The 13634-nt window shown below is 38.1% G+C and overlaps 1 protein-coding gene across 1 annotated transcript in view; it reads right to left on the bottom strand.

The window, feature by feature from the left end:
* The window catches only part of LOC111148267 (calcium/calmodulin dependent protein kinase IV), a 236810-nt gene that overhangs the window by 71554 nt on the left and 151622 nt on the right, over window positions 1-13634 (bottom strand). The window contains exons 3-4 of the mRNA XM_022504732.1: window positions 12193-12255; window positions 9902-9984 (exon numbers count right to left, since the gene is read on the bottom strand). Coding sequence (XP_022360440.1) covers window positions 9902-9984; window positions 12193-12255 — 146 coding nt within the window. The remainder of the gene's footprint in view (window positions 1-9901; window positions 9985-12192; window positions 12256-13634) is intronic.

The following is a 13634-nucleotide window of genomic DNA, read 5'->3' as shown; positions in this document are numbered from 1 at the left end:
TTGACATACTGTGTTGAATGCTGTGGCAGAGATATTAGAAAATGACCTGAGAGCTTGTAGAGAGGGCCAGTGATCTATTCTGGAGGCTGTGCAGGGTGGGAAAAGGATTCCAGAGGTAGCTATATCTCAGCTCAGACCTCAAGGGTATATCAAATTTTTCTAGTTGCAGAAAGGGTAGGGGCTGGGAGTGGGATAGATGTGGAAGAGTAGAGACTGGAGAGGAAGGAGATTGTTCTAAGAAAAAGGACCAACACTATAGTGAGAATTAGAGACAGCGAAGGGCATAGTCATAACCAATATTTCTGTGAGCCAGCTATTGGCTGAATCGGTAAAGAATAAGATTTGTGGGGCGCCTGCGCGGCTCAGTTGGTTAAGTGTCTGCCTGAGGCTCAGGTCATGATCCCAGAGTCCTGGGATCAAGTCCTGCCTTGGGCTCCCTGCTCAGTGGGGAGCCTGCTTCTCCCTCTGCCTGCTGCTCCCCCTGCTTGTGCTCTCTCTCTTTCTGACAAATAAATAAATAAAATCTTTTTTTAAAAAGTTTAAAAATTCTAAGATTTGGGTCCTGCCCCAGATGAGACTACAGACAGTACAAAAGTTATTAACAAAAACATCACCATAGATGTAATACATGTTATACTAAGGTTTGTACAGCCAAAGGATTTATAAATTCTGTTGTCAGAAATGTGTCTAGAGTAGATATATGGGACAGGAGTACAGAATGCAGGTGTCTTCCCCCCAATCCCCATGAACTCAGCTTGCCACAACATGGCCCTACTTTTAGAACTTAACCACACCTCTTCTAGGCTCCTGCTCAAAGGAATTTTTGTTCCCAGTTGATATGTTCATCAGAGTGTTACAGAGTTAGGTTGCTGGAACCCGGATATTCAACTTTAAGTATTCTACCAGTTGAGCTGCCACCTAGGCCATTTATGGCTGACTAGAAAGGTCAGTCAATAACAGAGAACTTCTCAAGTTGCAAATGCAGGTTTATAATCTACAGCTAAGACTGCAAGTGAAGACATTAGTGATCAAGCAAAGGAAAATGAAGTCTTGCAATCTTTTTCATGTGGGCATGACTATAGTATGTGTGTTTGGCCAATGCCTTCTGCAGGTTATTGTGGGAAAATTCTTAGCCTTCTCACTAGATTGTTGTTTCCATCACCCATAGGACCTAGCTCCAAGCCTTGCTCATAGTAGGCAGTCAGTAAATATTTGTAGAATCAATACTAACTGCCAACTGAGTAGGTGCCAGAGAAATTTCAGACTGTGGACATATGAGCAGCTCCTTTGCCTGTGTTCCTTCTCATGGGGAACAGAGCACTGGACTGGGAAGTGATGCTCATTACAAGTCCACTGGCTATCAATCCAGAGGGAGAGCTACCATAAAGATGCTTCCCAAAGCAAAATGCAACATGTAGAAAGGTTATTGTTGGTCTTAGGAATACATTCAGAGGATCTCCTGGGTGGCTCAGTTGGTTGGGCGTCTGCCTTCAGCTCAGGTCATGACCCCAGAGTCCTGGATTGAGTCCCACACCAGGCTCCCAGCTCCATGGGGAGTCTGCTTCTCCCTACGACCTCCCCTCTCATGCTCTCTCACTTTGTCTCTCTCTCAAATAAATAAATAAAATAAAATAAAAAAAACGAATACATTCAGAGTTAGTAACTAGATATTACTGTAATAACATGATCTTTTTAGAAACTTATTTTAAATAAAATCAAAATGATTCAAATTCAGCAAAATACAGCATTTCTTTCATGAGGCAACACAGAATTTTTATGCAAAATTTAGCTGGAATTTAAAAAAAAAAACAAGTTGCCATGTACATAACACCAAGGGTTTAATAGCTTGACACAAAATATACTAATGTGTTCAACTTTTAGGAGCAATGAAATATTCAATCATTCCAAGGGTTTTAGAGCTGTAGAAATAGGATAATTTTGGTTGATATTTTTGGTTTTTATACTTAAACATACTTATTGCTCTATTTCTCCTCAGATTTAGTAAACTAATTTCTTTTTCATGCTCTATAAAATAATAAGAAAGCAGTTAAGATGTAACCAGCATCTTAAGATTGTTTTCAAAGGCCCAGGGCCATGACGTTTGCTGCTATGCAGCAAAATTTCTCATCATTCTACTGTGAACTGGGCTAGAAGACCCAGGGCTAAAAACAAAATCTCTCCTAGGATTTTTTAATCACAACAGGACCCAAAAAGCTACGCTGAGCTCGCTCTGACCTTTGCACAGGCCCCTCAGTCACTAACAGGCCTAACTGCCATTTGGAGATCTGGGAAGGAAATATAATACACTGGGGATGTGTTCCCAGGCTGATTCTCTGACTTCCACAGGACTTTTGTCCTAAACAGAGCCTTTTATTGCCACTGCTGGGTGTGTGGGAGCACATGCTCCTCTTCCCCCCTGTTGGAACTGTTTTCCTTCTCATCATTTTAAAATTGCAGGGTAAAGAAGCACAGACAATGCCTATTTCTCTCCATGGACCTGCTTGGAAATATGACTTTTGTGCATTTGTTGCTGTCACCTTAATTGCTGCAAATTGAATTGAACACATCTCCAGCCTGGCAGTTAGCACCAGTGATGATGCAGCTGAAGAGCTCTAATCTGATCATATCCTGAGGCCCTCAGATTTCCTGGCACATAGATTAGGAGCTCTACTGCTCTCCCCATTAATGACAGCTTTTTCTCAAATGGAGGTACTATTAGATGACTGTAGGTTTTGTGAGAAAGAGACTGGTCTGAAGACAATGTGTACCGAAAGATCAAATGACATAGGGTAAAAGCCCTAGATAGGAGTTTCAGGAACCAAGTCTTAAGGGTTGCCAGTACATCAATCTGCTGTTATATATGTTAAAATGAATTCTGCGGTACCTTTTGTCAATCTATCAATCCTTTATAAGCTTCATTCACTGCCTTTTCACATTTCATTGATGGCATCTTTGTCTATATTGATGCTTTTTCTGAGAAGTCTCCTGAAGAGTGTTAAATTCATATGCTTAAAAAAATAGTTTCAAAGATATTATTTCAAAGACACTGTTAAATTTGAAAGCTACGGAGAGAGTGAGGGAGTTGTGGGTGCTGGTCAGGGAGATGATGGTACAGGAGAAAGGAGAGGTCAAATAAAACTGTAGACCTGGGAATGGGCCTAAGGGAGCCCTGGCCCAATTCTTTTATAATGTAAAAGAAAAGCCTGACTCAAAGATGTAATATAAATTGTCCAAGAGCACAGAGTTTATTCAGTCATTCATTTGACAAAATATTTAGCAACTGCTTGCTTTCTTTCTAAAACAGCTTCTAAAGTGGATACTAAGGTACTCATTTTTAATCCCGCCAAAGTGCTCTGCTTTTGGATATCCCTTTACCCTTCCCGCTACCCTTTACCTGCTAACTTCTGATTTCTCACTTAAAATTCAGCTCAAAGATTCTATTCCTCCCGGAAGCCATTTCTGTCTTGTAAGGCCCCAGGGCTTCACCACCCACCTTTATTCCCTTCTCACTACTACTTCTACGCTAACCAGAGCACATTGCCTTCACCTTCAAGGGGCTCCTGGTGTAGAAGAGGGAAAGTAAAAATGCGATATGGACCCTAAAACTATGTTTCAATACTATCGTCATCTCCCAAAGGTATGTTAGGGCTTGTAGAGGCAACCACAATATCACTAGACAAAAAATACATAAATAAATGAGGACAAGGAACTAAAAAAGAAATAAAAATAAGAATCAGTATATGAAAGACATATCAAACGGTACTTTGTATTTGCTAGAAGCTGGCCACAGATTTTGGCATAAGTCTTCATGTGGGGATGATACATGCTATAACTGGGACCTAAACACAGTCCTTTGGGCACAAAATCAGGGAGCCTGATTTTGATGTAGGCTTTCCTGTTTGTTTGTTTGTTTGTTTTTACTTAGCATGCTGTTTTTGAGGTTCATCCATATCAAAGAAACACTCCTTTTCATGGATGAATAGAATTGTACATTTTGTTTCTTCATTTGCCAGTTTATATACAGTTATTTTCTCCCCTGGAACACAGCCACTCTATGTGCAGGCATCCACCCAAGCCTGCTGTGCCGCCCCCCGTGGAATCTGTAGGGTAAAGGGAAATGACACAAACTTGGTGATGCCCATAATGCTTGTTGTGCCGTGAGTAGTCAAGTCCTTCATTTCTGATCCAGGAGACTCATCTTTTTCCAACACCCATGAAAGTGTAACAGGCCAACTTACTTACTAATTTGTAAGTAGAGCAGAATTATCCCAGCCCCAACAGTAAGTCCTCTGACCTTGTTCTTCTTTTGTAACATTGTTGTGACTACTCTAGGTCCTTTGAGCCTTCTCTGTCTCTTGATTCTTTCTGCTTCTGAAGAAGAGAGAAACTTTTCTATTTTAAAGAAATCCTTTCATCTGATTCCAAATCTTATTCTGTCTTCCCTGGGATATTGTTCCAAATATAAGTCCTTCTCACATAGATTTTCTACCTCTCCAGCTTGTGGGCTCCTTCCTACCAACAAATTAATGTGTTCCCAGTGTGGCAGCTTAAAATACTTAATAAGCCTCCAATTATCCTCTGTCTCCTACTACTATCTCACTTTTATCCTTCCCTTTATAGCCCAGCTTCTAGAAAGACTATAAATTTAGTCCAAATCAAAGTATACGTTTTCTTCACATATAGTCAGAAAAAACTGCATAAAGAGAAGATGTACTTAAGATTTCAATGGTTGAAAAACAATTATATACATATTAATAATTAAGTCAACACTCAAGTAAGATAAAATGTTGCATTACTAATTTGAAGTTTTATTTTTAAGTATTAAGAGTATTTGCATTTGCTTACATAGCAGCAACATAACATGGTAGAATAATCATATGTTTTGGAGTCTGACATACTTGAGTCCAATCTCATTTAATTGTTGTTCTAGATCCAATATAAGATGAGTGACCTAACAGTAGTTAATGGACTTCTCTGATGCTCATTATTTGGTTTATAAAATGTATATATCAAAGCCTACCTTGTACATGTGTCACTGTGAGGATTAGATGAGATCATAGTTAGTAAAACGCTCCGCCACTGCCAGGACCCTAATAGGCTCTCAAAAATGGCCCTCATAGAAGTGAGTTGGGGGAAACTGGAGGGGGAGACAAACCACGAGAGACTGTGGACTCTGAGAAACAAACTGAGGGTTTTGGAGGGAAGGGGGGATGGGGGGTTGGGTGAGCCTGGTAATGGGTATTAAGGAGGGCACGTATTGCATGGAGCACTGGGTGTGGTGCATAAACAATGAATGATGGAACACTGAAAAGAAATAAAATAAAATAAAATAAAATGGGGAAAAAATGCCCTTGTTATAGTGACTAATTATCCTTCTTAGACAACCGGATTTCACAGATCTTCACTTTAAACAAATACATCATGGCACCTGGGTGGCTCAGTTGGTTCAGCAGCTGCCTTCAGCTCAGGTTATGATCCTGTAGTCCCAGGATTGAGTCCCATATCAGGCTCCCTTCTCAACAGGGAGTCTGTTTCTCCCTCTGACCCTCCTCCTCTCATGTTCTCTCTCTTGAATAAATAAATAAAATCTTAAAAAAAAATAAACAAGTACCATCAATGACCAATGTTTGACACAAGAGTCTTTATAAATTCATATGTATTCTGAGTTTGGTTAATCTCAGTACCAACCATGGCACAACTCTATGGAGACTGGGCAAGCAAAAACCCTAAGTTCCGTTTCTGGAATTTTTTCTAACGACGATGTCCTGAAAATTCTATTTCCACCAATAGTAAAAACCATGAAATGCTGAAGTAAAGATGACTATATGGATTGATATACTAGGACTCCATCAGGTGATTAATAGGCTAAATCTATAGTCCCCAAATGTAACCACTACTTCTCTTGCTCATTGACCACTTATAGTTTTCAAAAAGAATATTTTCAGTTTGGAAAACTGAAAAAAAAAAAAGTTTTTAGTCAAATAGACATGAGTTTCAAGATTGACTTTATGACTTACTTTCTTCAGTTTATTCTCTTGAAAAAAAAAAATAGAATAATACCTCAAAACACTTGAAGAGTGATTGAGTGGGAATACATATATAGCTTTGCATAGGACCAACAAATGCAGTATGGATTCTCCATAAATAAACAACAGTTTACTTTCTTGGAAATGATTTGAAAGGGACTAACTGGATTTAATAAGAAAGTCAGTGAGGTCACATGAGGAAGCAGAGCTAGACCAGAAGTTAGTCTGACTTCCAGATTTAAGAAGATCATTTACCCTTCCTCATTCTCAGTTGCTGTATTGTAAAGCGGGGACAATGCTTTTTCATCCTCCTTACCCCAAAGGGTTGATGTAAAAGAGGAAAACACACTAGTGTTTAAAGACCTTTAAAACCAAATACATTGATTTTTTGTTCTCAGCAACAGTGAGGTAAATAAGCCTCCAGGAAAGCACAATGAAGATAAGCTAAATAACATATTTTTAAGGAATATATTTGAAGATATCAGAGAGTTCCCAAGGAGGTGAAGGCTTCAGGAACCAAGATCCAGGAGAGAAGAAAAACCCGCAAAGCAAATCTAACATCGGATGCCTCTGCTTTCCCTTTAAAGGCATTTACTGGTGCATTTACTGACTTGACATTACTAGCTAACTGAGAAGATGAACAAAGCTTCTGGCCATCTCACAGGATGGAGGGAACAGAAGTTGGCATTTAGGGTCTGTCAAGAAAGGGGGCCCTGGAACAAGCTCCTGACTTAAATTGGAACCCTTAAAGAGCAAAAACCTATGAGTAAGAGTTGACAAGAAATAGATCTGCCTTCAGGAAGCCCAGCTTTGAATCAACCCAATATCTGATTGGATTAAAGTGATCTGCTCCTTACCTTAACTGCCTGCAAAAGAAAATCTGCTTTTTTGGAAGGTTACAACATTTAAAGCCTCATATTCCAAAATCTTTTATACATAATGTTTGGCATTTGAACAAGCATAATCAGGCAAGTAAAAACCCAAGGAGAAAACAGAAAAAAGACAATTTAAAAATCCATAATATATTCTGATACTGGAGTCAGACAAAAATCAGGAGAAAAAATACCTCTTCAAAAATTTGGTCAGATGAGTGTAAGGATACTGCTAAATTAGCTGTTTTAAGATATAATCATTTTCTAGAAAAAATTGAAAACTTACTCTTAAAAGCAAACAACCTCACATTGTATCCACTTAAAAATACAACGTATTTCTAAGAATTATGAGGAGATTGAGAAGGATGAAACAGAAAACCTCTAGAGCTTTCTTTTTCCCATGATATCATAACTTCATAAAGGGCTTTTGGGGAGATTTTCTTGAACACAAAAAAATCACTGACTTTATTCCAAAAATTTTCATCAATTGTCCTATGCAATTTACTATTCATATTTAACATGTAACAGCAGATTCCACTTGGATTTACTATGCTTAATTTTCTAGGAGCATCATGGAATAGAATTTTTGCTAATAAATATAACTTTTGACTATAATGGACTAACATAATTATTTCTTCATTAATTGCTCCATTAGTTCATTCATTAGAAACTATTAACATCATCACTAGAACAGAAATGAATTTTGATCATCACAATTAAATGAATTTCGTTTTGACCTAAGTATAGGAAAAGGAGACCATATTGTGATTTTTAACTCTCAAAAAAGAAAGCAATACATGGATAATAATGTAGGATATATTTTAGGCTTGACACAGTTTTAAAGATGACTATAAAATTAAGTAACCTAATAGAGAAACCAAGTTCATCTCAGATATGGCAACGGATATATGGACAACAACATTTGGCGGGGGGGTAGAGTCTATGATCTAAGACTGCTAAGAGTTTATAAGTGATTGAGTGCTTTACTGGCTGTCTGCCATTCTTTAGATGTCTTCTCTTAAACCTGAATATTTCATCCATTTATCTCTGTAAATGAAATTGATCAACAATATTTAGTTTTTTCATTTTTTTCTAGAGCTAAATTAACTCTATCCTATCACATCAATCAGACTACAAGATGAGAGAACCAGAATCTTTTCATGAAAAAAAGGTTAGAGAGGGACAGAGACTTGCTTCCAAAATAATTAGAACAAATAGAGGTAAGTAGGTAAATAGTTAGTGCTACTGGTAGATGATGGCATTAGTGTGACATTCCTGTCCCGCAGTTACTTAAAATTGGAGAACATGGTATTTCTCTCTGATAGACCATAATTAGCAGAGAAATGTTAGTTCTCCCTAGAGAGACCTCATGGCTCCAAAGGCAGCAAGATCTAACTATAAATTGACTCCTGTTAATGTGTCTAAAGAAGAAATATGTTTATGAAAGAGTTAGCTATAGAGGTGTGGAAAAAGAAGCCATTTCCGGCCAATTTTGTTAACATTTAGAGCAGAAGAGTCTTCACTAAGTACGAGGGAACGTGATGATCTTAGAACAAGACTATTCTGGTGGGTTAGTGTCTCAGCTTCCTTAGCAGCATAGAACCACTTCAAATTCGTTCTGAGTTTCAGAGAGGTAAACCAATAATCCTAGGTTAAGTATTTTCCCTTTAAGTCAGGCTCTAGAATCATGAATCCAAACAACTATCCGCCAACTGCCACAAGAAGTATAAGTCTTCAGGCTATTGATACTCACTTCCTAAAGTTGGTTCATTTATTTGTAAAGTAAGGATAGAGTTAAAATGTTACAATTTTTAAAGTCTGATAATTCACATAACTTGTTCTAAGAAAATTTCAATGTATATATGAGCAAAATTATATATCTGTTGAAGATATATATGTACTTCCAATCAAACTGGACCACTTTACTCCTTGCTATCGGAAGATCCAAATCTGTACTGGGGAACATTTAAAAACAAACAGAACCTTTGAAAACCAACATGAATACCTTTGGAAGCTCTTGAAGCAGGCAGCAAACTGAACCGGGTAGAGTTGGAAAGGAGAACTCCTTTCCCAACACATTCTAACCCTATCCCCTGCAGATCTTTCTCCTGGGAGTCCATTCATTACAATGATTGCCCATTCATTCAGCGAACACTTACTGAGAATTGACTGTGCTCCAGGCACTCAGGCTTTATCAGCAATTCCCTCAATTTTTTTCCTGTCTTCTCTCTGCACCCCATTCCTCTCTTAACCCATTCTTAAGCAACAAGAATTTTGTATCATTGCACAGCTTCTAACCGTTTCTAATATATACCTACTTAGTCACTTTGCCTTCTTCCAATTCCATTATTTTTTGATTACCCCAATGAGCACAGCAAAGGGCTGTGCTTAAAACTAAAAGGTTGTGTCTCTTGTACATATTGTTTGCCTGTATTATGCTCCATCAAATTTTTAGACATAACTTCCTGCCAACCTCCAACTCTGCCTTGAGTGATGAGCATAAGAACAGACAACTAAAACTGGCTGTCCCTGGAAATAACAGAACATTTTACTCTGCATCTGAGAACTCTAAACAGCTTAATAGAGAAAGTAGGCCTAGAAATAATTATTTGAAGAATATTGATTTTTATGAGCTTTTGAATCCTAACAGAGAATACTGTTACGTGTTTAACTTCCTATAATTTTCATCAAAATGCTACCATTTAGTTTAAATTTATAATGACTTCAGAAATCTGTTTTTATTGGGAAAGTTAATGTTTGCAACAGTAAACTGATATTGTGTTTCTTTTTTTACTCACTAAGCAAGGCAAATTTTCACCTACCCACATCAAAGCAAATAACACTCTCTCTCCATTCTGTACTCCTGTTATGATTTATTTTAGTACAATTTATCAAGTAGCATGATGTGTCATTATGAAAATCTTCAGGGGAAATTTCCCCTTGATACTCTTTGGTGCCTGGAAGCAAAACCTCTCTCTGGTTAGATTTCTAGGACCAACTCACCTGTCAAACAGTTCTCCTCCTGTGACCAGTTCTAGGACCAGACTGATTTCTGTAGGGCTTTCAAATATCTCTTTAAGTTTTATCTGGGGAAAGATATTAAAAAATAAATAATAAATTCCTTATTTTCAACTTTCTAGGAAAAGCTAGTGCTATGACCAAAACAACACTCTTTGTAATAGTAATATATTGGATCATTAGTCAATAAAGTTCCCACATTCTGTAACAAGAAGCCATCTGTCACTCTCTGGTTGTTTTTATCTGTTACCTCATTTCCTTAAAGGTCCTTTCGAGTTTTTATATTTTTCCTTTTGACAGTTGAAAGACACCTGCCTTAGAAACACTTCCAAATTTTGCCAAAACATCACAATTTCTGAATTTCTCCAGAACTAAAAAACAAAAGCAAGCAAACAAAACTTCTTGAACCATTTGAAAAAGTCATGGTTCCTAGTGATGCAAATGCTTCTTTCTCCAGAAAGGGAACTTGGATTTGGGATCTGAGGCAGAATGGGACCAGGTTAAAGTCTGTCATGTCAATTTCACATTGTGATTAATAAAAGCATTTTCTTCTTCTTCTTCAAAAAAGTCTGGGGTGCCTGGGTGGCTCAGTTTGTTAAGCAACTGCCTTAGATTCAGGTCATGATCTTGGAACCTTGGGATCGAGTCCCACATTGGGGTCCCTGCTTGGCAGGGACTCTGCTTCTCCCTCTGACCCTCCCCCTTCTCATGCTCTCTTTCTCTCTCTCATTCTCTCTCTCTCTCTCTCTCAAATAAATATTTAAAATCTTAAAAGAAAAGAAAAAAAGGTCTGTACGGAAAAGTATCTCTCAACAGCAAAAAAATTGCTGGTAGATAAAGAGATCCTCAGAAAAGTAGTGATGGCATTGATTTTACTGACTATAATAGGATTTCATCACATTCAGATAATCCATCCAATTCTGGATATTTTCCTCAGTATATAAGGGAATCTAGTGACCAGCGCTGATCTACATTTAAGGAAAATTCCACACTGGCTTTTCGTTGAAAGAAAAAGATGGATAATGTAAAAGTGGTGATTGATTGTATGTGGTAAATTTTGTTTATTACTTACCCAAAGCTCCTTCCCCCTACTTTATTGCAAACAGATTTTGTTTAGGGAAGAAAGGTACCTAGCCTCAAATTATGGATCATGATTGGTCTAAGCCATTTATGATAACTTTGTTCCCTGATTTTCCAATCTCCATGCAGTGAAGAGCAGTGATCTTATGGTTAGCTCTGGCCAATAAATCTGAAGAGAATTCTGCTGCTGCTGTAAGTTCCGGAAAAGCCTCTCCTCTTCTCTTCATACTCTGTTGGTGTGGCCTTTCCAATTTTTTTCTCTCTAGAGTATAGGCCTGAAGACTTGTGAAGACAGTGGAGCAGCCATTTAGGACCATGAATGGAAAGTGTGAGGATGGAAGACATCTAAGTTCTGAATGGCATCACTGAGGAGCTAAACCAATGCTAGCAACTGCCTGCCTTCCGATTATAACATAAAGAAAATATTTATTTAGACTACCATATTCAAGTTTTCTGTTTTAGCTGCCTGCATTGTTAACCCATATTTAAGTTTTAAGCACTTTGCTTGGAGCCCAAGTAAGCACTGCAGGTTAGTCATCCTCCTGGACAACACAGCTTTCTCAAAGAAATGAGTAAAATACTTTCTTTAAGTAGTTGGCTGAATTCAAGTTATGGCCTGGAAAATGATTTTGTTCTTTTCACTTCATTGGCTCAAGAAAGCTTTTTGCCAGACCTTTCTCTCAATGCCTTTGTCTGGATACAGCCTAGAGCAGAGCTTTTGAGGACATTTGATTTTTCCCATTCAAGTACATCATTTATGTGAATCTTCACACTGTTTCTGAAGTAGACACTCTCAAGGGAGACTAAAATGACTTTGGAAAGCAATGCATTTTCTTCATAGGCTTTTTCAGCAATGGCATATTAATAAGATAGGCACACAAAAGGAAAAGGCCAGTGTTTTATTAGAGTGAAACAAAACTCCTCAATTTTTAGTTATCCTTTTATGCATGAAAACAAAGATGGTATATATTGCTGATCTGTCCATTTTGAAATTATTTTGCGTGGTATTATTTTTAAGATTTATTCAGCTAAAGAAATGAAAAATGTGGTTAGATGAGGACAGGAGGTAGGCCATGGTGGCTACCTATTGGTGGTAGAAATATCCCCTTCTTATTATCAGCACGGGCAGCAAAGAACAAAAATTCCAGTCTGTAAGTTTGAAGATTATTTGAAATAGTAGATTAAAAACCACTTACAATGTTTGGATGTGAGAGGCGAAGAAGAACTCCTATCTCAGTTCTTACAATTTTCTTGTCCACCTAGAAGGAAAACGAAAAAGAGAAACTGAAAGAAACTCCCACTTTAGAAATGCCTTAACTTTGGCAGAGAATCAGAACCAGCAATAACCACCTGCGTGAATCAGGTAATTGGCAGAGAGGCTTATTCTTAAGCTTTTTGTGTTTCTTTCCTACCCACCCCCCCCCTCGCCCCCCCCCACCACTTTTCACTTGTATGTCTTTCTTCTCTGCTCCAGGCAGAAAGTCAAACTAGTTAAAAATGCGGATTCCAACTTGTCAAATCTCTTACATGGCCCTATTTCAAAAATCATTACCCACACCACTAAGGCACAAGTTCATCTCAACCTGTCTCCTCCTCTTCTTTTCTTTTATGAATCCCTGTCCCAAACCCATTGGAGCTGTCAGGCACTTCACTGCCTTTCTCACACAGAGGTGGGCACATAACCCAGCCAATTCAATCAGAATTCTCTTCCTTGGGCACTGTGACTGGGTCAGGGCTATCCGCCAGACCCAAGTCATCCCAATCAGGGTCCTCCCTAGAAATTGTGCTCAAATAACCAAGAAAAAGGTATTAGCTTTTTCTCTGAAATTGTGAGAGCAAGAGAGAATAGGGTCTGTCACTACCAGTAACCATTTTTTATATTCTATTTAGTTTTTTTTTTTGTTTTAAATTTTATTTTTTTTCAGTGTCCAAAATTCACTGTCTATGCACCACACCCAGTGCTCCATGCAATGGAGCAGGCTTACCTAACACCCCACCCTCTCCCCTCCAAAACCCTCAGTTTGTTTCTCAGAGTCCACAGTCTCTCATGGTTTGTCTCCCCCTCTAAAATTCCCCAGCTCCCTTCTCCTCCCCATCTCCCAACGTCCTCCATGTTATTCCTTATGCTCCACAAGTAAGTGAACCCATATGATACTTGACTCTCTCTGACTTATTTCACTCAGCATAATCTCTATTTGTATCAAATGAAATCTTTGAATAAGAGAGGCATTGCTAGCACAGGCAGATGACGCTGACAGATCTCCTCCCAAGAGTTCTTGCCTCACACTCACACTCTAGTTCAGTTTCTGCAGATGGTTATGAAGAAAATTTGGATACAGATTATTTTTAAAATTACTATTTTTATTACTTTTTCCAGTTTTATTGAGGTATAATTAGTTCCCAAAAAACCCACATATAATTAATGTATATAATTTGGTGAGTTTGGACATACATATATGCTTATATTTTCATCACCACAATATAATCAACATAACCTCCAAAAGTTTCTTGTGTCCTTTCATGTTGCACACACATGGGTGCACACACACCATGTGTGTGTGTTTGTGGTAAGAACACTTAAAATGAGATCTACCCCCTTAACTATTTAAATGCACACGACTTTATTGTTAACTATAGG

Source organism: Enhydra lutris, unplaced genomic scaffold (genome assembly GCF_002288905.1).
Source record: "Enhydra lutris kenyoni isolate GAN:26980312 unplaced genomic scaffold, ASM228890v2 scaffoldscaffold19, whole genome shotgun sequence".
Taxonomy (NCBI): domain Eukaryota; kingdom Metazoa; phylum Chordata; class Mammalia; order Carnivora; family Mustelidae; genus Enhydra; species Enhydra lutris.
Note: the sequence above shows the minus strand (reverse complement) of the source record. Positions and strands in the feature narration are given on the sequence as shown.